Below are 27,555 nucleotides of genomic sequence, written 5' to 3' on the forward strand. Positions count from 1 at the left end.
AATGGTGTTGGGAACATTTCTCACAAAGTTCTTGAGAGAAAACTAAATTTAGCCTGAGGAGCCTGCTGTTGGAAGTGAAATGTTTTATTCATGGGCTGCACCTGTGCCTTGAATCCATGTGACTTAATCTTAGTTAAGCATTGATGTTCCATTTATATCAAAGGAACTTAAGTGTACCTCACTTACTTTAAGCATCATGCTGTGTATTTCATATTTTTCAACCAAACAAATTGTTTCTGGTTCTGCAAATGACACTGAAGAGACAGTTTACTCGAACCAACAAATTTGTTGCCAGTGACTTTGGTGGGAAAACTACCTTAGCACTCATTATTTTCCCTCTGTAGGGTAGGTTTTTCAGTGAGAAAGTAACGCAAACGCTGGAGGCCAATAAATTTTCTAAGCTGAAATCTCTATTTCATACCCAAAGCATATACTTCTTGTAAAAATATTCTTTGCCAGAGAATAGAAGACTACCTTAGTACTGATGGACTGAAAATTGAAACTGGTCTGGGGAGGCTGAGCTTCAGGACCAGCCTGAAACATTTACAGTATAGAGTCTATAGCTGATATAGCTAGCATTGAGTGAGATATCATCACTTCTCTTCTCCATCTGTAAAAATGGAAGCTATAATGCAGGAACAGAGGTGGGAAAATTGCCAATCAAGCAGTCGCAAGGTAAAAGAAAATATTCCTCAAGTATCATTCAATCAGTGTGAATGTTCATCTGTGATTGTCTTTATCCAAGAGGTATAGGTCTGTGTAAGCTGAGTATAGATGCCAGGGTATTGGGGATTACTACATTTTTTAACAAAGGAGAGAATGCCTCTTTGTTTCCCACTGCATATCAAAGGCCCACCGGAATCACCCTGAGAAAAAAGACAGACAGTGGTGTTACCATTCACAAAAGCTAAGAGGTATCTCTGCTGATGTATACAGAAAAAATAACCGAATCAGCAGTGAGCCCATGTCTCATTTTTGCTTTCCCTAGGATCACACAGTTGAAATTTAGCAGCAAAATCACACCTTTGGCTGGTACAATTTTTATTTATTTTTAAATGATTTAAATGTATTCAACTTCAGAGAAGCTGAATACATTTATTTTGAATAAGTCTCATTATTCCCACAAAATCAAAAAGGGCAGAAAATATTGCCCCTCTCACACTGATGATATATCTGCACCACTTCTGGAGTCCTTGGAGAAAATAATTGTTTTAAAAGTTCACTGCCAGAAGAAAAAAAGTTCCCTGTGCCTAAGACCGACTATCAAGAAAAGATTGGACAACCATTTGTATGAGGATTCCTGCCTTGGGCCGGGGTTTGGACTAGAAGACCTCCAAGGTTCCTTCCAACCCTATGATTCTGTGATTCTGTGATCATGCCATAAATGAGGGTGTAAAGCAGTGTTTCTCAGCCTTGGGAACTTTAAGATGTGTGGACTTCAACTCCTATGCTGGCTGGGGAATTCTGAGGGTTTGTTTATTTATTTTTATTTATTCTTCAAATTTCTATCACCACCCATCTTTCCCAAAAAGAGGACTCCACACATCATAAAGTTCCCAAGGTTGAGAAACACTGGTGTAAAGTTTTACGTTCTTAATTTAATGGATTCTGATGAATCTGCAACAAGTGTCACTGGCTTCAAAATGGCAGGCATGGCCAAATTATCAAAGCCCCACCTCTTTTTAATGAGCAACGCCACATGCATTACACACAGGTATAAAAGGCTAGGGCTTCAAACTCCTGGTCGGATCCACCATTTTGAAGGCAGGGACAATTGCAGCAGATGCTCCTGCTGATCCATTGGCCAAAGAGCCAGATGGTGTCAGCCCTTTGAGGCTGTCCAGATCAGGAAACTGACTCCGCAAGAAGACAAGAACTATACTTTATTGAGATAGACTCTAGCAACAGAATCTTGCATTTTCCCTTTCCTCCCTATTATACCCTGGGGAGTCATTCTGGTCCTTCTCTAATACTTTCTCATTGTCCTGGGCTCAGACCATGTCTTTCCACCTGTTGTAACAGTTTCTGAACAGTTTCTTCAAGGTCATTTCTATGACTCCCTACATATGACTAAACCTCCTTCAGTTGATCAGCAAAGGAAAGCTGTTTCCTCTACTTCACAGAGGACAGTCTTGAAGTACTCTCAGATCCAAGTCCAATTAAAAAAATAAAAAAACCTGAAAGAAGAGAGAGTGGGAACCTGATATGGCCCATCAATTGTCTGCACTCCAGCTGCAGATATTCAACAATCACAAAGGTCCCATGGTCACCCACTTCCCCACTGTGGTGAGATCCATGGTACAGTAATTCTCTCTATTTAAATTAGCAGTGTTATTGTGAGGATATATCTTCCTATATAAAGGAATGTATAACATGTTTGATGCAAATTTGTATCAACTCTCTTGTTCTCATTTTTGAACAGATATTTCCTATCATTTATTTAACCATATTTATAGCCTCCCCCAATTCTGGTGGACTCTGGACCGAGTACAATAAACATTAAAAAAGATATAAACAATAACAGTGAACAATAAACAAGCCTGGTACATCAAGACCATTTACCTAGCCTAAGGGCTACACACCTGCTGGAATAATGCTGCTTTGGCCTGCTTGCAAAATACTTGTAGAGTAGGGGCCATCCCTACCTCTGGGGGCAGTGTTCATAAAATGGGGGCCACAACTGAAAAAGCTGGTTACCTGACCCACACCCCACAAGCCTCATGAGGTCTGTGGAAGTGGCCATCTTACCTGGCAAGCAACCCTAATTTCAAATCTTCACAAAGTTATCTTACCACACAGGAATCCTTCCCACTTTTCTTCTGTCCAGCACACAGCATCTTCATGGTCACCAAAGGATGAGACTGATAATGTTTCTTGTCATTGCAGATATTTCTGTCAAAGATGGTGACGTTAACTTCATGAAGTTTCTTAAATCTCCTCCTGTTACTAATAGTTCCCCATCCTGCTACTATGCAGGGAGTTCCTGCTTTGATATCACTGGTAGGGTCAGGAAGTGGGATGGTTTTTATTTTAAGCTTTGTTTCCATCACATGAAGCTGGTAAAGAATAGAAATAGCATGCTTGAATTAACAGTTTTTAATACAGGCCATTTTAGATTTTTTTAGGTTCGGTCAGATTATACCACTCCCTAATCCAGCTCAGATTTGTGAGAAGTGAATCTTGTTTTCCTACCAATTTGGGGCACTTCCCCACTCAAGTAAGGCAAAAGGGCTTATTTGGGGTCTGCAGGAGATGGAAGGTAAATCTTGTATTCCAGTGCTGAGATAGGTAAGTCTTTTCTGCTGCAGATCTGAGATAAAATCTTCCTTAATGCTGGGACAGGTGAAATGACAGAAACTGGGAAACAAATGGAGCCAGGGAAAGAAGTAGATAGATGGAAATCCTGAACATTGTGTTTGGCCTACCACCCACAAATTCCCCTATCTGGCTTATAATACACCCAGACGTAACTGGTGGAGTTTACAGCTGGTTCCAGACAGCATATTGGTGTTTCCCAGAAACACCAAAAGTAAATACTTCTTCAGAGAAATATCTTTCTAATATCCCCAGAATGCTCACCATATTATAGCTATGAATAATCACTATTGAATGCCTGCTAAGTGAAGGTGGACAGTATGAAATTGAGTAGGCATATGAAACAACAGACAATCATTCCTGATAGTGGCAGTTTTGGCAGGCCTACCATGTCAAAAAGTCTGCTCTTAAAAACTACCCAGGAAATTTCAGTTCTTGATGCCCTCCCAAGAAGAGATTATTTTGCAATCTGAACAAACAAAAGCTCTACTTGACAAGCAGGCCAGTACTGTCCAGATTGTGGAAGTCCCAATTTTGGGACCTTGTTGAAGTTGAAGCCTTTTTTGCTCCTTATCTGTGACAGTATTTGATTCTTGTTTCTGATTATGCAGTTTGGTTTCCTGGCTCTAGTAATTTTGAGGATTTTTTTTTTTACCCAATCACTATAATGATCATTCCTGATTTGTTAAACCCTATTGGTTTGACTATTTTATTGTGCTATTGTTTTATAAAATTGTAAGCTAATTTGTTTTGGTTTGTTGTATTTGGTCAAGATCCAGGAAATAAAAAAGGATCACTTCAGCTAGAGAGATTGTAATATACTTTCAATTTAAATAACTACTTCAGCCTCAGATATGAATTTTAATTACATACTGATCAAGGAGCATGCTCATATCGATCAACACAATGCTATAGTATGCTCTCAGAACATTCATAACCAATTTACAGATTTACCTTCAAAAGCATAATGTCATTTTCAAATGTTTTTGGATTAAATCCTGGGTAAAAAAAGATTTTAGTACATTCATAAAATGTTTTCGTTCCTTTTTAATTCTGGGGTGACTTCCAACACCAATAAGTGTTTTTTCATTCCTAAAAAGATAAGTAAGAGTATATAGTAATTAATTCACAATAGTAATATTTGTTTTCTTATATCTGTCCTTCCTACTTTCATACAATTTTTTCTTTGGGCATCTTCCCCACAACACCCCTCAAGGATTGAAATTCCACTCCAACTTTATGCAACATAATGCCATCCACATGTCTGTGTGGGGGACCACAACTCCAAGCATCTGGAATCTGTTGTCCAGCTGAACAAGAGATATCATATTGGAGAATACTTGTTATTGTTTCTTGTGCTTGTCAAACCAAAGACTGAGGATATAACATAATCTTAAACATAAGCAAACTTCTTTGTAATATTGAATATCTATTTATATATCTGAAAAATTGCTTCATGTTAATTTTTTTACTGCTACAGCAGGCTACAAGAGCTAATACATAAAAATAATAAAGGCGGAATAGAAAATAATAATAATCAAGAAAAGAGTAAATAATAATAATAACAACAGCAGCAGCAGCAGCAACAATAGGAATAATGGTCTATTTGCATATTTAACATTCACATGTTGGCAGAAGTTCTTGTAGCATTCAAAATTAACTATGGACCAGAAAAAAGTCTTGGAGTGATGCAGATTTAGCAATTTAAATAGAATGAAGCTACAGGAATGGATTTTATTTTTTTGCCACAGAACTAAGAACACAAACATGACATTACAACATCACTGTTCCAAAAATGTCAGAAAATGAACCTCACTTTGCTTTGTTCTTAGAGTCATCTTCCACTTCACCTTTCTCACTTTCAATAAGATTTCTGATTGATTGATTGGTTGGTTGTTTAACAGATATTTAACAATTGTGTTTTCCCAAGTTAACTTAAATCCTATGGCAGGCAACTGCCTCTAGCAATTTATACTAGAAATCAGCTGTAGATATATGAGTGAGAATGCCTAATAGGCTTACCTAAAGGATTCCTGAGAACTGATACAACTGCAAGAATAATTTTGCGCAAAGTATGAATACTCACGGAAAACAGTGGGCTGCTGTTAACACCCAGGTCTCTTTGATCAATGTTCCTGCACATGATAAACGGTCATTTTTGAAGAGGGCGACCACATATGGTTTTGAAGGTTGTTCCTCTTCCAATATATGTGCAGACTGACCTATGAAAAAGAAGCCAATCTGATCAGGTTGGACATGCACACCATACTATGGATTAATTCTTGAATAACTACAGCTCCCTTCGCTAACTGTAATCACATACAAGGAAGGGAAGCAAAGATGATCACATTAGTTCTTTGGACCAGTGGGTTCATTTCAAAATCTGAGATTGTGTCATGGGAGGGCTCACAAAACGAATGTTGGGGAGGCTTGCCCATTCACTAAATGGCAGCCATTCGCAAACCACACATTTTATAGAAGGAAACAGGTGAGGTTGCTTTTTATCATAGGAGGCTCCCTACCCCTCCTCAGTTTACCTTTTTGTCTTTTGGAGGGAGGTCATAGCTGGACATCGGTCTTTGCAAGACAATGGAGCCAACCATTGTTTCTAAAGAAAATCTATATTTCTGAAACTTGTAGTATTTGTAGTCTTTAAGTCACTACGAAAAACTTGGGCTGTAATAGACATTTATCGGGAGAGAAATGAAATGAAACCATTTTGCATTTGGATATGCAAAATTCAAATGTGATGAATGAATAGCAAACTCAAGTGTAAAATCAGTGGAAGCTCTTTAAAGCTTTATTGCAGTACTCCTCTGTTTTGGGGAGAAGGTAATCCCTTTACTGGCGGTGTCCGCATGATCCAACGCTTTTATCAAAACGATGAGAGCAGCATCACGCAAAGGTGACAAAAGTTTCCACCTCTTTCATACATCCATGTGACATCACAGCTCATGTTCAAAAAAGGGGTGGAATTTGCATCATGCCGAGGTGATGCTGCTTTGGTAACTTGTTCCCCCTTGGTCTTCTCCTGTGGTCACCTCTGCCTTAGCACCAATCCCCTCCAGGCATCATTGAGGCTTTGAAAAAGGCTCTGTTTCAAATTTTCTAAAGCCTTGTTGTTGCCAGAAAATCTCTGAGTTTGAATCAGCTGCTAGTGAGATGAGTGTTTCCTTTTTGTTGGAGCCAGAGGGTGGGGGGTGGGCATGGAGCTGGGTCTAGTGATAAGAGAATTGGGGTCTTGGGTTTGAAAGGGAGGCTTCTGTTTCCTTAGACAACCTTGTTCCTATTATGGGAAACATCCCATCGGCCTTTTAAACACTTGCCTTTGTGTCGTGGGCAAGTGAGGAAAATACATTAACAAAATAGCACTTACCCCTCTGGATTCTGAGGAAGAAAATGGTAATAGAAAAGCACAAAACAAACCAAAGTCCCATAGGTGCTACTTTGAGTTCACCAACAACGAGGTATTCAGTATATACTGAACACATAAAAAAGCCAGAATTCATTTGCTCAATGCATTCTTGGCAAGTTCAGAAATATTCACTGACAATAAGGTCAAAAGTCTTTGGAGAAGGAGGTATCATGTCTAGGCAGCAGAGCTTAGGAAGGTGTGCAGTAGGGTAAGAGCGAGAGAGAGAGAGAGAGCGCAAATGGCTGTAGCTGTTAGCGTTTTCACAAAAAAGGGTATGTTGCAGTACTGTAGGCTGAACACTAATCCTGGATAAAGACTGGGGAAAAAAAAGGTCCACTAGAGGCCCACGTAATTATGACATCAACATTCTGTTCCTCCAGCAACTTCTGGAATTGTGTGATGGGATGAATGTTCATCATTCTTTGAGACAGATCTTTGGTAGATAGCTAAATCCATCCGTAGAAACTCTGGAGGAGAAAATGGGGCTGTCCCTCATGTCTATATTGTATGCCCTACCAGGCCAACCAGTGGTGGTCTTTTTTTAAACAGGAACCTCCTGTGGAAGCTCTCCATGTAATAAAAGATAATAGGAATATACAGTGGTTCTGTTCTCATGAGAAATATATATTTGAACCCTATTAAATATATAGGTCGGCAGCTTAATTTATACCATTCCGGTCTATTCTAACAACTGTTGGGTTTGTAGCAAGGACAAGCTAAAGTAGGTAGGTTCATGTACAGTAGAAATGCCAATGATCGTTTCTGTCTGAAAGAGATGCTGGTTGCTGAGAATGATAAGGAATTACGAAATGGTAGGTAGATGGTAAAAAAGAAGTACGATAAAAATTGTGAATTTCAGTTTCTCTAACAGCCTGCTGATCCAGCAGGATTCCCAGTATGGTTAGTCCCTGCAGGGGACTCTGGGATTTCTCTGGATCAGATGGCACCCAGGCTTGGCTAAGCACCAGAGGATTTTAGGATTTAAGTAGCTCTGAAGTTAATGTTTACAATCCTTAAGATTTTAGTGCAATCTGTGCTAAGCATGCAAGGAGAGTATTAGGCCTGGAGTGACATGCAGCACAAGACAAAACACTTTGGGCAGAACAACAGTTGTAGCTTTTTGTTCAGTGACATTACAAGGTTTTGTGTCTGCCATTGCAGAGGTACAGGAAATTCCTTAGATACTTTAACATATGTCTGTAGATGTTTGCAGGTGTCTGACACTGTTACACAACTTTGCATTTATCATTGAAATAGTTATTTTTGTGCCACAAATACTTTATTCCCTTATTTTCCTGTCAGTTTCACACCTCATTATTTATTGCTTCTTGACAGTTGGTGAGAAGGGGGTGCGGTTGGCAAGCATAAAACATTTCCACAGAAAGTTGCATTTCATTTGGTTGTAGAGTTAATTAAAATAAAAGCCGCCATCAACAGGTGAAAGATAATTCTTAGAAATTTGCTCTGGAGTACAATTTAGGTTTGACTGGGGAAGGGTTAGACTGTGGACATTCATAAATACTCATGATTTGCCATTTTTATTTATTTAATCAGTATGGAAACATGTGATACCATATTTTCCGCTCAGTGAGTGCTCAAGGGAATGAGCCAAAATAAATAACTAAAAAAAGTATATCAATTGAAAATTGTTGATCAATGTTTTATGCATTAGAAATAAAGGGTAATTATAAAATCAGAAAGAAGGATTATCTATTAAAAGCTCCACCAGACAATGTTGTCTTCACCAGCCATCTAAAAGACAATTAACAATCTGAAGTGAAGTTCCTTGGTTGGGTAATGCTATGCAAAATACAAAGTATTCTTCTCCAATTTCACTTATCTAGAACACACGATATGTAACAGGTCTCATATTGCAAATTGTGGACAGGAAAAGATCTGTCATTTCAAGCTATTTTGAGTTCATAGGTAGAAACTAGCACCTTGAATCATTTTTTTCAATGGAAAGAAACTAAAAATCTATGCCTACTGTGTTCTTGCAAATGTATTGGCAGGGTTCAAACACTGCACTAAACATTGCTGGTGTAAAATATGGTGCATAATTTAGTGTTGTATAAACCCAACAAATTGCGGCTTAACAAACTATGATTAAACAAACCATGACTTACATAACGCCTAAGCCATGAGTAGTCGCTTATGCTACTGTTGTTTATGTTGTGCTTGCAAAGATACATATGTGGAAAAAAGCTACAATAACACTTATTCTTAGGGTAAAAGAGAAAGAGACTAGGGCAGGGAAGGAATATTTAGGGAAAATCTTCAGTACAGCATCACAAATAGAAATTAGGGTGATGTTGATGGCCAAAGATCACAGAGAAGTCTTAGGTTTGAAGGGGGGATGCTGAATATAGAAAGAATGGATGATGATGTTTATGGAAACAAGAAACCATGAGATTGCTAAGAATTAAGAGTTAAAAGATGAACACTCTCATGGTTTCCTGGGCTTTTTCACGTGGCTGCAATAAAGTTCTGTCATCAAATGTGGGAGCTGATGGAATTGTATGTGCTTACCATAGTTCCAACTCCTATTCTCTTTCAGCAACCAAGCAAAATAAGGATCCATTCCAGGAGCAAAGGGCTGAGGAGAAGTTAGGGGGAAATGCCCCTTTTGGTGCCAGTTACTGTGGGTCCCTGTGGGTCTTTTGTTCTCAATCCCACCAAGAGATTTCCAGGCACTGATGGAGCAGTTCTCCATCTCCTCTTCTCCCATTCTCCCCTCTGCTTCTCTGCTGCCCACTTTTGGCAAGAGAACTGGGGAGGTGGCTTTTGGGCCCTGTGGGTGATGGAATTTTTAAAGGTTAATAAAAGAACTCCAAGCAGCTAACAGCAATCTTGCAGAGTAGAAGCGTGAACCAAAAAAGGAACTTGCACATTAAGCTTAATTAAGTTCAGAAATAAATTCAGTCTTCACACTGTAGTTAGATGAAGAAAATAGAGATAGCTTACTTTTATTCAGTAGATCTGGATACAGGTAGATTCATAGTAGAAAGCACTTTATTATCACTGGTTCATTGTATACACTTTCTATGTGGAATAGAAAATCTGCCTGCAAGTGAGATCGTAGTGGGAGGGCTGCATTCCTGTAGCAGCTCCTGCTTGCAGGTCTGCTAGAAGGGTAATGGAGACTGTTAATACCCAAGCCCAAGAAGGAGGAGGAAGAGGAAGTCAGATGACCCAGGTGACATCCCACAAGCACAATAGAGATGCAATTTGCTATAGCGACCCCCTTATGCTTATGAGACAATGCCGAGTTGATCCCTGGTAATTCCAACTGTGAGAGAGCTATAACTCTTCCTCTGCTGAAAGGTAAATGGCCCAGAAAAATCAGTAGCCAGGGACTTGGCATGCCTCAGGTGGCCAATAAACCTTATCTTGATAATCTGTCAGATCAGGGGTCAATTGAACCCCCTCTAAATTCATTTGCTAAGGCATTTCCAATCTGTGGTTAAAAGGTCAGATATTGAATACTGAATATTGAATATTTAGAACTCATGTGTAGAATGATCCAGGAAGGAAATTAGTTATTTTCTGCTTCAGTTTATGAGCAGAAATATATGATGTGCTTCATGACTTCAAAGGGCAATGATGTTGCTCTTGCTATACAGAGTGTTAAGCATGTGTTTTCAATCACAAGGGTAGTGTCAATCATCCATGGGTTTATCAAAAGATAATGCAATAAAGTCTTCATTAATGCAACAAATTATTAAAAATAACTGTGCTTTTAATTCCAGTTGATATATGTCTGATTCTCATCAGCCTGTTAAACATCTTTTAAATGGCTTCTTTAAGTGTTGATCCAGTTCATCAAAAGCTTTTGATGAGCTGGGATCCTCCAGGATTGTCAACCCCCTACATACACTGTGTATTTCCAATATTACCTCATTCTCTATATATTGACTTCCATATGTAATTCTCCTTCCACTAATAGTGGATGCTTTGGAGAATTTATGAATTAAAGGGCTGCATGTTGGGAGGATTTCTGTTTCTCAGTGATGTCACAATGATTCCTAGAGCACAGCATTGAAGCCTGGGCTTGCTCTGTGGTTTCAATTCAAAATGAAATTGCTTTGATGATGACTATACACATTAGTCATCTACACATCTACTACACAGGCAAAGAAATATTGTCTAACAACAGAAGACTCCTACTCATTTAGTTTCTAACCATGGATGCTTTAGCTGAATTTGTAATGCTTTTAAATGGATATTAAAATGTATTCCTTATTGGTAATAAGGCTGGTCTGATGCTGATCCCAAGATGAGGGCAGACCAGGTACTGGTTGGGCTGAGTTTCAAGGGAAAGAAGGAAAAATCATGCAGTTCTACTCTCTCTGTGGGATGATTGGATCTCTGCCCTGTTCTGCTCTGTTGAGGGCCAACCCCTTTGGAAAATGGTAAAAACTGAAGTAGGTAAATGGGCTGCGTCATTTATCAGTGTTGGGTGCTACTATTTGAAATGCTTCATAGAGAATCTTGCAAACAAATAGATACATTATGAAAGGGTCTAGTCAAGTTTGCTTTCTGATGCTAGGCATTGCTGCAGTTGTTTTTTAACTTGCAGTGTATATTCATATGATTTTGGTGGTACAATCTGATTTCTGTCAGCTCAGAACACTTCCAGTCCACTTATCCAATCGGCTAGATAAGCCAAAATTGTTAACCCTTCCTGCTCACTCTGTTTGTAACTGGAGTGCAAGTCCCATCAAGTTCATTGTGAACACTTGGTTCTCTCTGTATATATATTGGAGCGAGTGTGCATAGTTCTCTGTTCTCATTCTTCCCAAAATGCTTAAGAACAGTCAGTATCATATCTTGAACTCTTTATTTCAAGCAGTGCATGAAAAACTTGAGCTTGTTGGCCTGATGTCTCCTCACTTTCCCCATGGTATGTTTACCAAGCAACAAGTCATGCCTTACAGATAAGCTGCCATAGATCTAAGGTGGCTACATAGAATCATAGAGTTGGAAGGGATCCTGGAGGTCTTGTAGTCAACCCCCTGCCTCATATCATCTCAGACAAATGGCTGTCCAACCTTTGTTTGAAAACTTCCAGTGATGAAGGATTCATGACTACAGGAAGCAAAGGTTTCCGATGCTTAATGGCTTTCACATCTCCACTCATAAAAAGGGTCCACAGATTCACATGAAGTCTCAAATGCTAAAAACACATGTGTGCATAGCTGGGAATTTTGCAATTTCAATGTACCTGGGAGCACCTCCGATTATAAGAATAGTCCAGTTATGTTAGACCACCCCACAGAATGGCATTCAAGAACTGAAGCCATTCCTAGCACAGAACTCATTCTTCCAAATACAGACGAAGTCTGAAGTTTGCCACAAGCAAAGACTGGATACATAGCAGAGATGAACAGGCATGACAAAAGAGTAACAAAAATGGTTTGCAACAAGGCTTTATTTTCTTGTTCATTCTATAAATAAGCCGCCATTTCATTAGTGATAAATATGGGAATAGCTTTATTGAGCAGAGCAAGTGTGTAGAGAGAAAATAAAAATAAGAAAGCAATTCACAAAAGGATTTCTGGAGACTGGCACTTAGCTTTTATAAAGGAGGAAAATCTTTGTTGCAAAATTGCATTTAGATAGAAAGCCTAAATACCAAAGCTGACCAGTTGCCTTCCAGATGAATTCATCTGTGGTCTCTGTCATTGTGAGCCAGCAGGCTGAATGGTTGTGCTATTTGGGGATGGTGAGACTGCAGTCAAATGCATCTGGAGGGCAACAGGCTGGAAACATCTGGCTTGTTTTAGAGAAAGAGGCCTTGTTTTAAAACAGGCTTGTTTTAGAGAAATCATAATGAATGGATGAAGTCCATTAAAAAACACAAGCAATAATTCTATAAACTGCCACCTATAACAGTCTTTATCCAGTGGGTGTATTTATCTGTGAGACGTGTGTAGACACCAGGATACTTGGGAACACCACACTTTTGTCCACCGAAGGAAACAATGCCTCTTTGTTCCCCATTGCATATCAAAGGACCACCAGAATCACCCTGCACAAAGGAGAAAAAAGGGGGGATAGGAGGAGAGAGAGAAAGTTTGCATTATTTGCAGCAGTTGTATGCTTTTCTCTTTTACAGGCCAATCGCAATCATAATGTAATAAAGTATTCATGCTGTGGTCATCTCCTGGTTAGACTACTACCATTTCTTCTACATGGGGCTGCCCCAAAGATGATTCAGAAGCTGAAATTGGCACAAAACGCAGTGGCTCACTTGCTGACTTGTGCTATTTGGCTTAGCCAACTACAGTAACATCTCCTCTGCAGAAGCTGCATTGGCTGCTGGCAGGTTTCTGATCCAATTCAAGAGGCCTGTTGTTACCTATAAAGCCGTAAATAGCTTGGGCCTTAGTTATGTTTGGGACTGAACACTTCAGGTAGAATCTACCTGCTGAACTGGGGCTGGCTGGGAGGGGGGTCCTGCAGGTGTCCACATCCAGGAGACCTGGGGGCAGGGGGCCAGAGGATGCCTTATCAGTAGGAGTCCCCTCCCTCTGGAATAGCTTGACCCCTGCAAGGCCAGAAGTGGAGAAATCTACTCAGAACCTGTTTAGAGAGTCAGCCCTCTGCCCTGCTGCAGCTTGCTGGGCAATGCATGCAAAAAAGGGGCAGGATTTTGATTGCTTTTGGCCACCATCCTGACTTTTTTGACCCTCTGCAGACACCTCTGACTGGGTAACTTTGGGCCCGTGTCTCTCTCTTGGTCAAACCTATCTCACAGAGTTATTGGTGTGGGAAAAGAGAAGAGGAAGGAGTGCTATGTACATCACCTTTATCTGAAAGAAAGGCAGATAGAAACCTACGGAATAGACAAATAAAACTTTCTAAAATGGCATTGTGCAGAAAAAACCTTTATTTCTGACTGTACATATATGTTTGTCTCCCTGCATATCCCACTAAGCCAAAATGCATATCTTCCCAAGACTTTTTTCAAGGAGAAATGGAGAAGAGATGGTGTGTGTGTGTGTGTGTGTGTGTGTGTGTGCGGTTTAGCCCACCACTGCCAGCCATCCCCTTTCTTGATGGGGAAATGGCTAAATACATTTAGCGGTGTGAAGATACAATCTTATGAGTGTGAATTCTGAACATTTAGCGGTGTGAAGATACAATCTTATGAGTGTGAATTCTGAACTTGTGGAGAATGTAACCACATGTAGGCAGGCAAAGTGCCAGCTGCACTTCAGACCAGTTTTCTGAAGAATTCATATTCTCTTTGCTAGTGCCCCCCCCGCCCCCAAGTGCTCCACCAATAAGCCCTTTTTGTTAAAGACTATCATCATAGGTCATAATGCTGCCAGTCGGGAAGGATATATAATTCCAGATGCTTTTTGCAACTGACTTTATGACTGGTAGATTTTACTAATTTTATATTGTTATAGTACAGGGCTTTCATTTCTTAAAACACTCTGAAACAGTGTTTCTCAACCTTGGTAACTTTAAGAGAGGTGGACTTCAATGTATGCAATGCTTGCTGGCAGGGAATTCTGGGAGTTGAAGTCCACCTCTCAAGATTGCCAAGGTTGAGAAACACTGCTCTAAAAGTACGCAATTATTATTACTAATTCTCTCAAATTCTGCCTCCTGTATACTATTTTTGAGCTTCAAAAATTCAGAGCAGGTAGATAAATATACTTACAATACATGAATCCTTCCCTCCTTTCTTGTCACCAGCACAGACCATATTCATTGTCACTAGAGGCTGATAATTATAGTGCTTTTTGTCATTGCAGATGCTTCTTTCAATGATAGAGACATTAACTTCACGGAGCACATCTGATGGCGTTTTTGCTCCACTCTGAGTAATTCCCCAGCCAGCTACAAGGCAACGTGTTCCTGCCTTGAGGTCATCATACACTCGAGGAAGCTTGATGGTGGCAACATTCTTGTTAAGTTTTGCTTGTTTATTAAGCTTAAATGGGACAAGAGGGAAGGTGAAAGAGATTAATCCTTACATTAACAGTCAATATGGTGCGTAACGAGTCACGTGCTGGACTTGGACTTTGGAGAGTCACCCTATCTCAGCCTGACCTACATTACAGTGTTGTACAGACAAAAGGGGTCTGAGAAGGAACATTTATACCATTTGAGCCCCTTGCAGCAAAGACAAACCATAATGGGAACAATAACAACAATAATTCTTTGAACTTCTTCAGCATGTACTGAATAGCAGTCAGGAGGCTTAAGAATTCTTCCATCTTACTCTCCATCTCCTGAATTACAGGGAATAGAATGTTTCCATCACCCAAGTGTGAGAAATACTCTTTATTCCATTGATGCCATCCCCTGTGGTGATCCTCATGCCAATCAACTGGACCCTAACTGTCATGCTCCTCTTATGGGCTGCTTGTCAGCCCTTTGAGGTAGGCCAGATCACAAGCAGGACTGAACAACTGTTCCTCCTCCCCCTCCCTTCTCAAGGCTAGGGCTAAATTCCTTGTGCACTGCTTTCTATAAGGGTGTAGCTGCCACCAGATCCCCAATACGCAAAAAGAAAAGGAGACACAATTCTTGCTTTCCTTTACATTTATATTAGCTATATATATATATCCTTTAGAATATACCTGAAGAAGCATAATGTCATTCTCCTTTGTGACATTATCATAGCATTGGTGAGGAACATGCTTAACAACCTTAAAAACTTGTTTTGTTTTGTCTTTTTCTGAATGAATCCCAAGAATAACTTCAGTGTCTTGTTTCCTAAAAAGAAAAGAGGGTAAGTAAGAATTGAGTAAATTTCATTTCTAGCATGTACAATACTAGTATAATCTCAGCTGAACAATATTAAGTTTCATCATCTGACAGTTCAATCTTCTGTGTTTCTTCATAAGTAAATCCTACTGGATTTAACATGGTTTATTTCCTGGCACATGAATTTAGGATTTGGGGATCCCAGGCTTAGGTACATAGAGTCATCATATATCATTTACATCAATTTTTATTGGAGTATTATTTCAACACAGGAAGTAAATCTATTTTTGATAGGAGATGCAAGATGCTTTCAGTGGCCTATCTTTGGCTCAGTTCACTAATGAACTACAACACACACACATTCACACATATAAATGGGTATTCTGGAGGTTGAAATACAAAGGGAGGCCAAATTATATGCAATTTTCACAACAACAGCAATAATAATGTTCAGGGAAGCATGTGCTATTAATTTCATGCTTAGCTCTACATGGAAAAGAAATATTGGGAAGATGACTTGTGAGAGACCAGAAAAATTCTCTAATGTCTAATGCAGTGTTTCTCAACCTTGGCAAGTTTAAGATGGGTGGACTTCAACTCCAGGAATTCCTCAGCCAGCCTTGTAACTTAACCATGCAATTTAGGGATGAGCAACTCCTAAATTTCAACCCATGCAGAAATTCTCAGTTGGGTAGCATCTTTCAGGTAATTGTTCACTGATCTCAGCTTCTTGACATATATTCTAGGGGTGGGAATGAAATACATACACACACACACACACACACACATACATACATATATACATACACACACATACTAGAATTTTTTGATACAGTAAAAGTATATTAAAAAAAGTTAGAAAGTAAGAAAAAGAAAAAAGAAAGTTGATTCTAATTTCTCACTAATAAGTACATCAGCACAATTTTGTCCCTTGATTTGTCCAGAGTTTTGGTTAATCCAGGCTTCTCTCTACTGTGGCTTCTGGCCCTACATCTGGCCAGAGCCAGTCCATCTGGACTGGATATTTTTTGCGATGAAGCCAGAATGATTCCTGTTGGGTTTTATGGACATTGAATTAGAAAAGAGATATGGGAAACCAATATTATATATGATAACTGTGGCAAGATTACTGTATGCAAAAAGTTGGAAAAGTAATGAAATATCTACAGTGGAGGACTGGATTATAAAATTAACTGGACTTGCAAAGCTGAGGGAAATGGCAAAGCTAACCAGTCTGGTCATAGAAAAAACAAAAATATGTTTTTTTGAAAGTCTGGAAACCTTATATGGAATTTATCTTGAAAGAAGAAAATATCAAATTGATGATTTCTGGATTTGGTGATGAAAAATGGCCAAAGAGGATGGGAAAAAGAATAAGATGATAATTGCTCAAAAGAAAGAAGGACAGAAGGCACAACTGTATGTTTTCTTCTCTTTTTCTTCATTTTCTTTTTTCTTTTTCTTACTTTCTAACTTATTTTAATATACTTTTCTGTATCGAAAAATTCTAGTGTGTGTGTGTGTGTGTGTGTATGTATTTCATTCCCACCCCTAGAATTTATGTCAAGAAGCTGAGATCAGTGAACAATTTACCTGAAAGATGCTACCCAACTGAGAATTTCTGCATGGGTTGAAATTTAGGGGTTGCTCATCCCTAAATTGCATGGATAAGTTACACTTGGCAGAAATCAGCTAGAAAAATAAAACAAAATTAAAAAAGAAATAAAGCAACAACAAGCCAGCCAACTGCTCCAAACTTACACTTTGCAATGAGCTGCTGTTAATACCCAGTTCGGTTTGATCAGGGATCCTCCACAAAGACTTGTTCCTTTGATCTTGGCCATAAAAGGTCTTGAATGTGGAACTGATTCTTTTCCTCCAATTATCTGGGCACAGTGGCCTAAACAGAATGAAGAAGCCAAGCTAATCACAATGAGTCACAAAATACAACTTTAGGTTAATCCATTAGTAGAAGAGGAAAAAGCAGCCAACACAACATATGAATATTAAATCATAAAAAGTGCTCACAGTTTGTGTTATTGTGGAGTATCACCAACTGATTAAAGCAATCCTGTTTTTCAGCAGTTATTAACAAATTTCTCACCTTTAGGGTATAGCACTCCCTGTTTTGGCATGCTTAACTTGGAATTTTAGAGATTACATCTGAAGGACACCAGGTTGGAGAATACTTTACAGGTTGGAGAAGTATCGTTACATACCTTGAAGCATATAAAAATGTGTATATTGCTAAGTCTTTCTATCGTGCTTGGTAATAACAGTAGTGTCTCAGCCCAACTCGCCTCACACAGTTGTTGTGGGGAAAACAGGAGGAGGAAGGGAATAGTAGGTATGCTCCCTGCCTTGAGTTATTTATAAAAATAATAAAGGTGGGATACATTTTTTTAAAAAAGCTATGTTTAATGCAATGATTACTTTTCAGGCCTCTGTAAAAAGTCTATTTTTAGTATGACATCTACTGAATATCTCAGTGAACTGTGCCATGTGTCTGTAAGAGAATTAGTGCACAATGTTATCAGATAGCCTGACAATTCCATTTTAAAAGGCTATATGTTCTGGATGCCCTCCAGAGAATATTGAGTAAGTCTGATTCTCACTAAAGTGCCTAAAATAAAATATTGACTAAATGTTTATATTTAAATTAAATTTCTTTATTGATGGATACAATACACAATTATTAAATCTTTATTTTCTTTATTTTGTGCTTTACTGAAAGAAACAGAACAGAGAGAAAAAGAATGAAGGACTAAGAACAGAGAAAAGAAAGGAAAGCAACAGCAAAAATCATCTATCTATCTATCTATCTATCTATCTATCATCTCTCTCTCTCATCTATCACCCATCCAGGCCTTTGCCGAGGATGATTGACATTCTTTTTCTTCCTTTTCTTTGTTCTTTGTACAGGTCACTCATGCCCTGGTCATCTCCTGCATAGACTACTGCAATGTGCTCTACATGGGGCTACCCTTGAAGAGTATCTGGAAGCTACAGCTGGTGCAAAATGCAGCCATGCGAGCAGTCTTAGGAGCCTCTAGAAGGGCACATATAACACCGTTGCTGCACAAGCTGCATTGGGTGCCAGTTTGCTTCCAGGTCCAATTCAAGGTGTTGGTTATCACCTATAAAGCCCTACATGGCATGGTTACCTGAGGAACCGCCTCACCCTGTTACATTGACCCGTCGCACCCAGTCAGGCAGAGAGGGCATGTTGCAGACCCTGTCCATGAGGGATTGCTGATTGGCAGGGTCCAGGAGGAGGGCTTTCTCTGCTGTGGTACCTGCCCTCTGGAACAAGCTACCCTCTGGGGTAAGACAGGCCCCCACTCTCCTGGCCTTTTGAAAGGGAGTAGAAACTTGGCTATGACACCTGGCCTGGGATGGAAGGGGCAACAGCTCTTCATGGGGGTGGTTGGCCCCGTGAGGGTGCCAGGATAAGAGTTTATTGCCCATTTTGAATTTTATATTTTATATTTATATTGTATTTATTTGTTTTTATATTACTTTTATTCTTCGTAAGCCACCCAGAGTTGTTGTGTATGAGATGGGCGGCAGAGAAATTTAATAAATAAGTAAGTAAGTAAGTAAGTAAGTAAATAAATAAATAAATAAATTTGGGTTTGTATTCTCTGCTCTCTCTCTTCCTTTGCTATGTGTTGTGTGTGTGTGTGTTTTACTGTTCCTTGTTTTTAAATGTTTTAAACTATTTGTAAACTGCCTGGAGTCCCTGGGATTCTGGGTGGCATAAATTTAATTTATCATTATATGTACGTCAATGTGAAATCACAGCTGCCAGTTCTTTAGCTGGTGTTGACCTTCATTTGCATTGAGTTCTTCCCAAGAACCTGGGACGTTGTAATGTATTGGTGTAGTATATGTGCAGTTCCAAGCAGTGTGGCCTTTTGTAATTGACAGATGGAAATTTTGTCAATCCACAGATTTTCTAAACGTTGTCCAAGGCTTTGTGGTGTGACACCCAGTGTGCCGATAACCACTGGGACCACCACTGCAGGTTTATGCCATAATCTTTCAACTTTGATTTTCAGATCTTGATACTTTGTGATCTTCTCCAATTCTTTGTCTTCTATCCACTATCCTCTGGTATTTCCACATCAATTATCCACACTTTCTTCTTTTCAACCACAGTTAAATCTGGTGTGTTATGTGCCAAGATGACTACTACTACTACTGTTGTTTATTCGTTCAGTCGCTTCTGACTCTTCGTGACTTCATGGACCAGCCCACGCCAGAGCTTCCTGTTGGTCGTCAACACCCCCAGCTCCCCCAGGGATGAGTCCGTCACCTCTAGAATATCATCTATCCACCTTGCCCTTGGTTGGCCCCTCTTCCTTTTGCATTCCACTCTCCCTAGCATCAGCATCTTCTCCAGGGTGTCCTGTCTTCTCATTATGTGGCCAAAGTATTTCAGTTTTGCCTTTAATATCATTCCCGCAAGTGAGCAGTCTGGCTTTATTTCCTGGAGGATGGACTGGTTTGATCTTCTTGCAGTCCAAGGCACTCTCAGAATTTTCCTCCAACACCACAGTTCAAAAGCATCAATCTTCCTTCTCTCAGCCTTCCTTATGGTCCAGCTCTTGCAGCCATATGTTACTACAGGGAACACCATTGCTTTAACTATGCGGACCTTTGTTGTCAGTGTGATGTCTCTGCTCTTAACTATTTTATCGAAATTTGTCATTGCTCTTCTCCCAAGGATTAAGCGTCTTCTGATTTCCTGACTGCAGTCAGCATCTGCAGTAATCTTCGCACCTAGAAATACAAAGTCTTTCACTGCTTCTACATTTTCTCCCTCTATTTGCCAGTTATCAATCAAGCTGGTTGCCATAATCTTGGTTTTTTTCAGGTTTAGCTGCAAGCCAGCTTTTGCACTTTCTTCTTTCACCTTCATCATAAGGCTCCTCAGTTCCTCTTTGCTTTCAGCCATCAAAGTGGCATCATCTGCATATCCGAGATTGTTAATGTTTCTACTACTACTACTACTATATTATTATTATTATTATTTGCTTATCTGCCATTTCCCTCCTATCTATAGACACCTGTTCCCTCCCTCCCTCCCTCCCTCAATTCTAGTTGAGAAGTAATTACTTGTAACAAAGAGATACACTTGTATTAGTGTTTAACATATAGTTAGATCCTTGGACTGCTACTCAGGTGCTACGATAACTATGCCTGATATTGCATAAACTATATTTAGTACCAACAGGTGTGGTAGAAAATGTGAAAAGGCCAGGCTGTTTGAAAAAGGTTGCAACCAAGCAGCCTATCCTCATCAGTACAATTGATCATCTCTGGCCAATTAAGCGCAAGAAAGGCCAGCTGATGAGACAGTTATGGAAGAAAGGGGAAGCAGACATGTATGCATTACTTCTCTTTTGAAAAACTAGATTCCTGCCTTGGATGTGCAGCCCTTTCATTTGAAATGTTGTCAGGCTCACTAGGTTGTTCTTTTAATTTAATATATTTATTTTATCTGGAGAGTGAGAGAGAGGAGAGATTTCTTGTCTGTTTATCTTGTAATCATGGTGATTAAGAGTTGCTTAAAATCCTACTCTCTTGAAATAGATCAAAATGCAATGGAACAGAGCACAATAAAATATGTTGAAAATAATGAAAGCCAAGAGTAAAAATAAAGCACAGCCTTTTCCAACCTGGTACCCTTCAGAAACCATTCTACAATTTCCAGAATTCCCATCCAGCATCCATCCTGGCTACCTGCGTGTGAGGAGCACCATCTGAAAATCATCTGCCTTATTGTGCCAAAGAACTTATGTTCTCTCTTTGAATTATATAAAATTTTCCCAAGTGGAAAAGATTCAAATAGATTAATTCAAATAGATTTGTTATGCATTAATTTGACTCTACAGAGATAACCAGGTTAATTTGATGGAGGAAATTGTCCACTGAATAACCAGTGCAAGAGCCACAAACCCCCATCCATCAGCAGAAATGTCAGGACAGCTCTGCTGCAGAGAGACCCAAAGGGAAAAAGCAATGCAAAGGGAGGGAAGCCATTCATCTACATTGCCATTACATTTTGAAATGGTGGGACTCTCTGATGACATAATATAAATTCCTTAATAACTAAATATTGCAGTTTGTATACGAGAACAAATCTGGTATTTTACTCAGTAAAAGTATCAAGTTGTCCTTTCCTGATACAATTCACTAAGAAACAGCAAAGGAACTAAACCACTTTTGTCTGCATTTCCACCAAGCCAGCCTTTATGGTGTCTACATTCCAAACTCTGGCACTGGGAGGGTTAGGCATGACATGGCCAAAAGCAAAGATCTCACTGGTCTGCTAGAACAACAATGAACAGGTGTCAATCACTCCTGCCACAGAATGAGTGATTCTCAGCCTGTGAGATTGCATGAGCAGGAGAAGGAGACATCGGATTTGGACTGTGAACCTCTTCTGTGTGTATATGCTTCTCTCTCCCTCCCTCTCTCTGTCTGTATAAAACCACATACACATATCTTGAATCTTAGAGTTTACAATAGTTGCTTTTCTTCGTTACTAATGGCTTTTCTAGTATCTGTAATAAAACCATCTTCTTAACAGCTGTGGCTTTGAATCTCTCCTGTGAGCCTTCTACTGCCAGCATCAGTTTAGTCTGGAGGAAACCTGAGCAGCTTTCTCTTCTTCAATGAGAAATCTGCATATTTGAAACAAACAGTACAGTTTTTTTATCCCTTCATTGATTGTTCTGAGGTGGCATAATCATAAATGAAAAGTAAAGAACGCAAAGGGTAGCACCTACCTCTGGGACTGCCGAGGAGAAAAATGGCAGCAAAGAACCACAAGCCCAATGGAACCATCATTGCTGTTTTGTGTTTCTCCACATCAAAGTGTAGAATATATATATAGTGAGGATGGAAAGGAAGTGGTTGTGGGTTGCATCCTCTAAAGGGCATTCGTTTACACCCTGTGAAGCCGGAACACCCCTAAGTAAGGCCTTCAAAGTTATCTTCTTTATCATTTCTGGTATGAAGGCTTTGTCATTCTTGGCTAATGAGGTGGATGCAAACTGATGACAGGATACCTGACTTAGGTTTTCATGGTTGCATTTATCTGTGTGTGAGAGAGAGAGGTGTGGGTTGGGTTGCTGAGTAAAAATTGTATGATGAGGTTATTAAACCAAGTAGAACATCCTATACAGGTGATAATTTCCTCTTTATTCAGAGAAAGGGTTGCATTAATTAATTAAATATGAATTTTCTGGAAATGCCCAGTCTTCATATGTGAGGGTAAAAAGTGTGATGTGTGGCTGCTCCTCCAAGCTCATTTTGAGAATATCATCATAAGCAATAAAGAGAATTTCTAGGCAACTGTTATTAATTGGACAAGCAAATCCTCCATGGGCAATTTTGATGAAGCAAAAGCCATTCTGGATGCAACTTGCTTTATGTGCCTCCATCTCCCATCATTTCCACTAACAAAGATAACCCCATTTCCCCCTTTGAAATGCTTAACATTACTGGCATGTGGGCAGCCTAAACTGTACAGTATTTCTGCCATCCATGGAGGTGGTCTGTTTTTCATGGAAGGGATTTTTCACCACTCCTCTGCTTCCTGGTATCTGAGGTACCTCATCTTAAGCATTTCATATCCTTTAGAAATCCAGGTATTATAGCAGTGTTTCTCAACCTCAGGAACTTCAAGATATGAGGACTTCAACTCCCAGAATCTTCCAGCTAGCATGCTGGCTGGGGAATTCTGGGAGTTTAAGTCCACATATGTTAAAGTTGCTAAGGTTGAGGAACACTGCATTATAGTACCTTTATTCAGTCTCCTCTCTATCTTCTCCTGTAACAATTTAGTGTCTTTCATTTTATTCATGGAACTGCCATGTTGTCTATATGTTGTTTACCGCTGCTCAGAAGGACTTCAGTAAAGCAAGCAGTGCTATACTGCCATATTTGTTTTAAATTTGGAGCATACCTGTATGCATGCTTGTAACCATTCAGAAAGTTTTCTGCTGGTCATTTGAAGACCAGATTTACTATCATGGGTCATACTACTGTTGCATCTAGGGGCTAAAGCTTATAATTTTACTGGGGTTCCTGGTTTTCAATCCCAGAATTTGTTTTTTTTTTTTTGGCAAACCAACCAAATATAGACATGTACATAAATGCATGCATTTGAGTGGCAAACATGAGGAAACTTATTTTATTTATTTTATTTTATTTTTATGATGAGTGAATGAAGAGCTTGTGTTTGTTCATGACCAGCACAAGTTCAGATATACACTGGGGTTAGGGTTAGGATTAGGGCTAGGATTTCTGTGGATATGTTATTCAAATAATGGTCAACTTAGAAGCAACATGGACAAAACTTATCAGCTGGTGTGAGCATTTTGAACTGAATGTAATGGAAATGGGAAGAGATAGCTTGGTGATATGGAAAACTCCAAAGAGATTGTTTCCTTAAGTGTCATGCTGTAACAGCAAGAGTAAAAAAGTTAAGATGTAGGAAATAAAGTTCTTTGCAGAAGCTGCATTGATTGCTGATTTGCTTCCAGGTCCAATTGAAGGTGCTGGTTATCACCTTTAAAGCCCCACATGGCCAGGTTATTCGCAGGACCGCCTTTCCCCAGTCACATCCACCCGGCCCACCAAAGCCGGGAGGCAGGGTATGTTGCAGGTCCCTTCAGTTAGGGAAGTACATCTAGTGAGGCCGAGGAAAAGGGCCTTCTCCATGGTGGATCCCTCCCTTTTGAACATCATCCACGTAGAGATAAGATTGCCCCCCTCCCTTTCCAGAAGGCCCTGAAGACATGGTTTTGTCAGTGGGTCTGGGGACCCCAGATCACCTCGGAACCAATCAAATGGTTGATTTGAATGTGTTGCTGCCGCCGTGAGGTGTCCATTGTGTTTTTATGGTTCTTAACTCTGTAAGCTGCCCAGTCACCGTGTGTGAGTTGGGTGGTGTTATAAATTTGTTTAATAAATAAATAAATGAAATGAAAAAATGAACTGCTGACAGGCTTTGCAAAACTGGAAGAAAAGCTTTGCTTCAAGTTCAGATAAACCGGTGTGGAATCAGATAAAAACCTAATCAGCTCTTGGTTCCCACAACTGCATAGAAATGCTGGGATTCAGAGCTGATTTTTAACTGGTGGAAAAAGCTTGTGTGGAAATTCCCAGAGACATAAAAGTGGAAAGCCGAAGGTTTTAAAATGTACAGTATTTAAAATTCAACCTTGTGGACTGTCCAGATTCTTCTTTCGTGTGTCTTAAATCTGTCCTGCTTCCGCTTATTTACGTATTTGTGGATAAAGCAAAGATTTAAAATCTTCAGTGATCTTCCTTCCATTTAATATGAATGGAACTGACTTGTATGTGTGTGTAAGACTTTTCCCTCAAAAACTTTCTCTGCAAATACTCTGGGAAAATTTATATTGGCTTACATAATGTTCAATTTTATGTCTGCTGCTGTTGTTGTGATGGTGATAATGATGAAGATATGGTGATTTATAGAAAGCTAACTTCTGGAGTATCTACTAGGGGTTTGGAAAAGTATGTTAGGAGAAGCGATTGAAGGATTAAAGTCAGAGGTGTCCAGGGAAGGGGTTTCAAAAGTCAAGATGGCAGCCATCACCAGGTAATCAAAGTTCCAACTTTTTTTTGTTTTAGGCACCTCCCTGCCCCTCAAGCCATCCTTGATTAAAGTGATCCGTTCATCTTTCATATTTTCTGATAGATCTATGGTCCTTTCTGCTTCACATAGCATTGGCACTCTCCAGGATCTGTTGTTTATTTTACAGGTATTTTATCCTTTCCCTATGCTGGAATGTCAGTGCCAGGAAGAATTTATTTTTGATGCAAATAGTCACTTTACTGAACTAAGGGGTTCTGATCCTCACGCCCTTAAGTCTTTGTTGGTCTGCAAATGATAAGACCAGTGCAGGATAGAACTTGATTATGCAGCTGGCTAGATGGATTTGTCTGGATGTTTTCCATAGCTATGAACTTGAACTAGCTAAGAGAAGACCCTGAAAGTTTCCTAAATATCTTAGTGGAGTTTGATATCATCAGCTGTGATAAGCTTCTAAATTATCTGGCTAGATTAGGATTTTTTTTTTTTTCAAAAGGGCTCCTGTAAAATGCCTTCCCATGCAATTAATGTCCCCATTTGCAGAGAAGGCATTATGCCAGTTTCTGTGGGTGGGAGGCTAAATGAAAATGGGCACATTTGTTTCAGAGATGATGGCATCTTCCTTCTTTGGCTTATGAATATAACATGGCAAGCAGCAGCTTCTATGCTTCCTATTCCATTGGCTTCTTGTTCATGGACTGGGATGGAGAGAGCTTAGCTATTTGGCTAGCTGGTAGATCTCCTAGCCATGAGTACAGGGGCATCTGCAGAGGGGGTAAAAAAGTTGTGGTGGCTGTGACCACACAGCTGAAGCCCCACCCCTTTTTACATGTGTCGTGCAAAAAAGAGAAGGGGCTTTGATCATCCAGTCACAACCACTATCTTGATTTTCTTAACCTCCTCCCCCCACATGGATACCACAGTGGCTATGGCTGCTCCTTGCCATTTCCATATGACCAATTTATATAGCATCTTCTACTGCCATCCATGTTGTAGATGAATATTGAGAACCAGAGTTTCTCGGGGCAGAAATGTCAAGGCAGAGATGTCAGCCAATATGAAGATCAAGAAGCACAGAGCAATGTGTTAAACCATGGGACGGATGAAAGAAAGAAACCACAGAATGAAACTGCAGTGGATATAAAGAGGAAATTGCACCTTTAAGTCTACAAAGAGCCACCAACTGTTATCATGGCTTCTTCCTAGCATAGGGTAAAGATGCTTATCTAATCATGCTTAAGCCAAGTACAAGCCTAGAGCCTAGTTAAAACCTGCAGAGGTCTGGAAAATTCTTAGCCCAACATAGTAAATTGTTATAAATCACCAGCGAAGAAATCATCTCAGAGCAAAGCTGTTAACTGCACACATTTTTCTGCCCACTAGAGGGCTCACAAATACACCTATATCTTCTGTATTCAGTCACGCTGCTGAATTATATTGTTTAGTTATCCCTCTCTGGTTGGATGGCGCATTATACCATCTGTCTGATAACTCAGGTTTCCAATGAGTTCTTATATTATCAGATTACACGAGTTACACTTTATCCAGGTTTACTTGCCTTATTGCCACAGTACTGCAGAAGATACCATTAAAGTACCCTTTTAGAAGGAAGGTCGTAGTCTACCTAGCAGTTATTTTTGAAAGAAGTGTCCTTGTGCTGAAGACTAAGCTTTTGCCTTGTAGGTATAAAATTATAGGGCATTCTGGTAATATAATAACACCAAATTAAAAGAATGCTGAACACATTTGCAAACATTATTCTCTTTATTATTACAATATATTCCCAGTTCAGTGCTACTATTAAAGCAAGATTCTTAATTCACATCCTGTGTGGTGCCAAGGTGAGCTGGGATCTGAATGTATAGCAGAGTTTAATACAGTCTTCTGCACATGGTGCTGTCCAGATGTACTGGAACTACAACTCCCAGAATGGCCATCCATCCATGGACCTCTAGGCATTGTAATCCTGATAGATCTGGAGGCATCATGTTGAGCAAAGCTGGTATAAGTCACCAGAAATATTTTAACTTCTTAAGTTTTATTTATCATAGGGTTATCAAAGCTGGGCTCCAAAAATCCAAATGATCATTAGAAAATTGTCTCCTTTTGCTGCCATCTAGTAGTTATCTTGAGAGCCAGTTAGAAACCAGGAGACCATAAGTTCTAGTCCCACCTTAGGCACAAAGCCAGCTGGGTGACCCTGGGCCAGTCACTTTCTCTCAGCCTTAAGGGAGGAAGCAATGGCAAACCACTTCTGAAAAACCTTGCCAGGAAAACTGCAGAGATTTGTCCAGGCAGTCTCTGAGAATCAGACATGATTGAACAGATTAAAAAAAAATAAATAGTTATCTAGATTTTTCTACCCCAGATTTGGTAGCCCTATTTATAAACTATTTCTTATGAACACTTATTTTATTTTTTTAATTTTATTGGTTAGTTTCCACAATTATATGGCATATTAGTG

At 39.6% G+C, this 27,555-nt stretch overlaps 2 protein-coding genes across 2 annotated transcripts; both read right to left on the reverse strand.

The window, feature by feature from the left end:
• Positions 1–462: 462 nt before the first annotated feature.
• Positions 463–9,458, reverse strand: LOC134490248 (granzyme A-like). The gene is made up of 6 exons (XM_063293162.1): positions 9,371–9,458; positions 5,402–5,537; positions 5,338–5,348; positions 4,270–4,358; positions 2,793–3,056; positions 463–866 (listed from the first exon to the last, which is right to left on the reverse strand). The coding sequence occupies exons 1-6, from the start codon at positions 9,456–9,458 to the stop codon at positions 708–710; spliced, it is 747 nt and encodes a 248-aa protein (XP_063149232.1). The 3' UTR covers positions 463–707.
• Positions 9,459–12,602: 3,144 nt separating this feature from the next.
• On the reverse strand, positions 12,603–22,327 carry LOC134491724 (granzyme A-like). The gene is made up of 5 exons (XM_063295665.1): positions 22,255–22,327; positions 17,219–17,357; positions 15,331–15,466; positions 14,406–14,678; positions 12,603–12,761 (listed from the first exon to the last, which is right to left on the reverse strand). The coding sequence occupies exons 1-5, from the start codon at positions 22,313–22,315 to the stop codon at positions 12,603–12,605; spliced, it is 768 nt and encodes a 255-aa protein (XP_063151735.1). The 5' UTR covers positions 22,316–22,327.
• Positions 22,328–27,555: the final 5,228 nt, after the last annotated feature.

The sequence above is a fragment of the Candoia aspera genome, chromosome 2 (genome assembly GCF_035149785.1).
Source record: "Candoia aspera isolate rCanAsp1 chromosome 2, rCanAsp1.hap2, whole genome shotgun sequence".
Classification (NCBI taxonomy): Eukaryota; Metazoa; Chordata; class Lepidosauria; order Squamata; family Boidae; genus Candoia; species Candoia aspera.

Excerpts from the sequence above, each read along its gene's own strand:
- LOC134490248 (XM_063293162.1), bottom strand. The coding sequence starts at position 9,458 with ATGGGAGAAGAGGAGATGGAGAACTGCTCCATCAGTGCCTGGAAATCT. Across the intron at positions 3,057-4,269 it reads ATGACATTATGCTTTTGAAG|CTTCATGTGATGGAAACAAA; the intron begins GTAAATCTGTAA and ends ATTCTTTACCAG. Across the intron at positions 867-2,792 it reads GTGGGAAGGATTCCTGTGTG|GGTGATTCCGGTGGGCCTTT; the intron begins GTAAGATAACTT and ends CTTTTTTCTCAG.
- LOC134491724 (XM_063295665.1), bottom strand. The coding sequence starts at position 22,315 with ATGATGGTTCCATTGGGCTTGTGGTTCTTTGCTGCCATTTTTCTCCTC. Across the intron at positions 15,467-17,218 it reads ACAGCAGCTCATTGCAAAGT|GAAACAAGACACTGAAGTTA; the intron begins GTAAGTTTGGAG and ends TTTTCTTTTTAG. Across the intron at positions 12,762-14,405 it reads GAGGGAAGGATTCATGTATT|GGTGATTCTGGTGGTCCTTT; the intron begins GTAAGTATATTT and ends TCCTTTGTGCAG.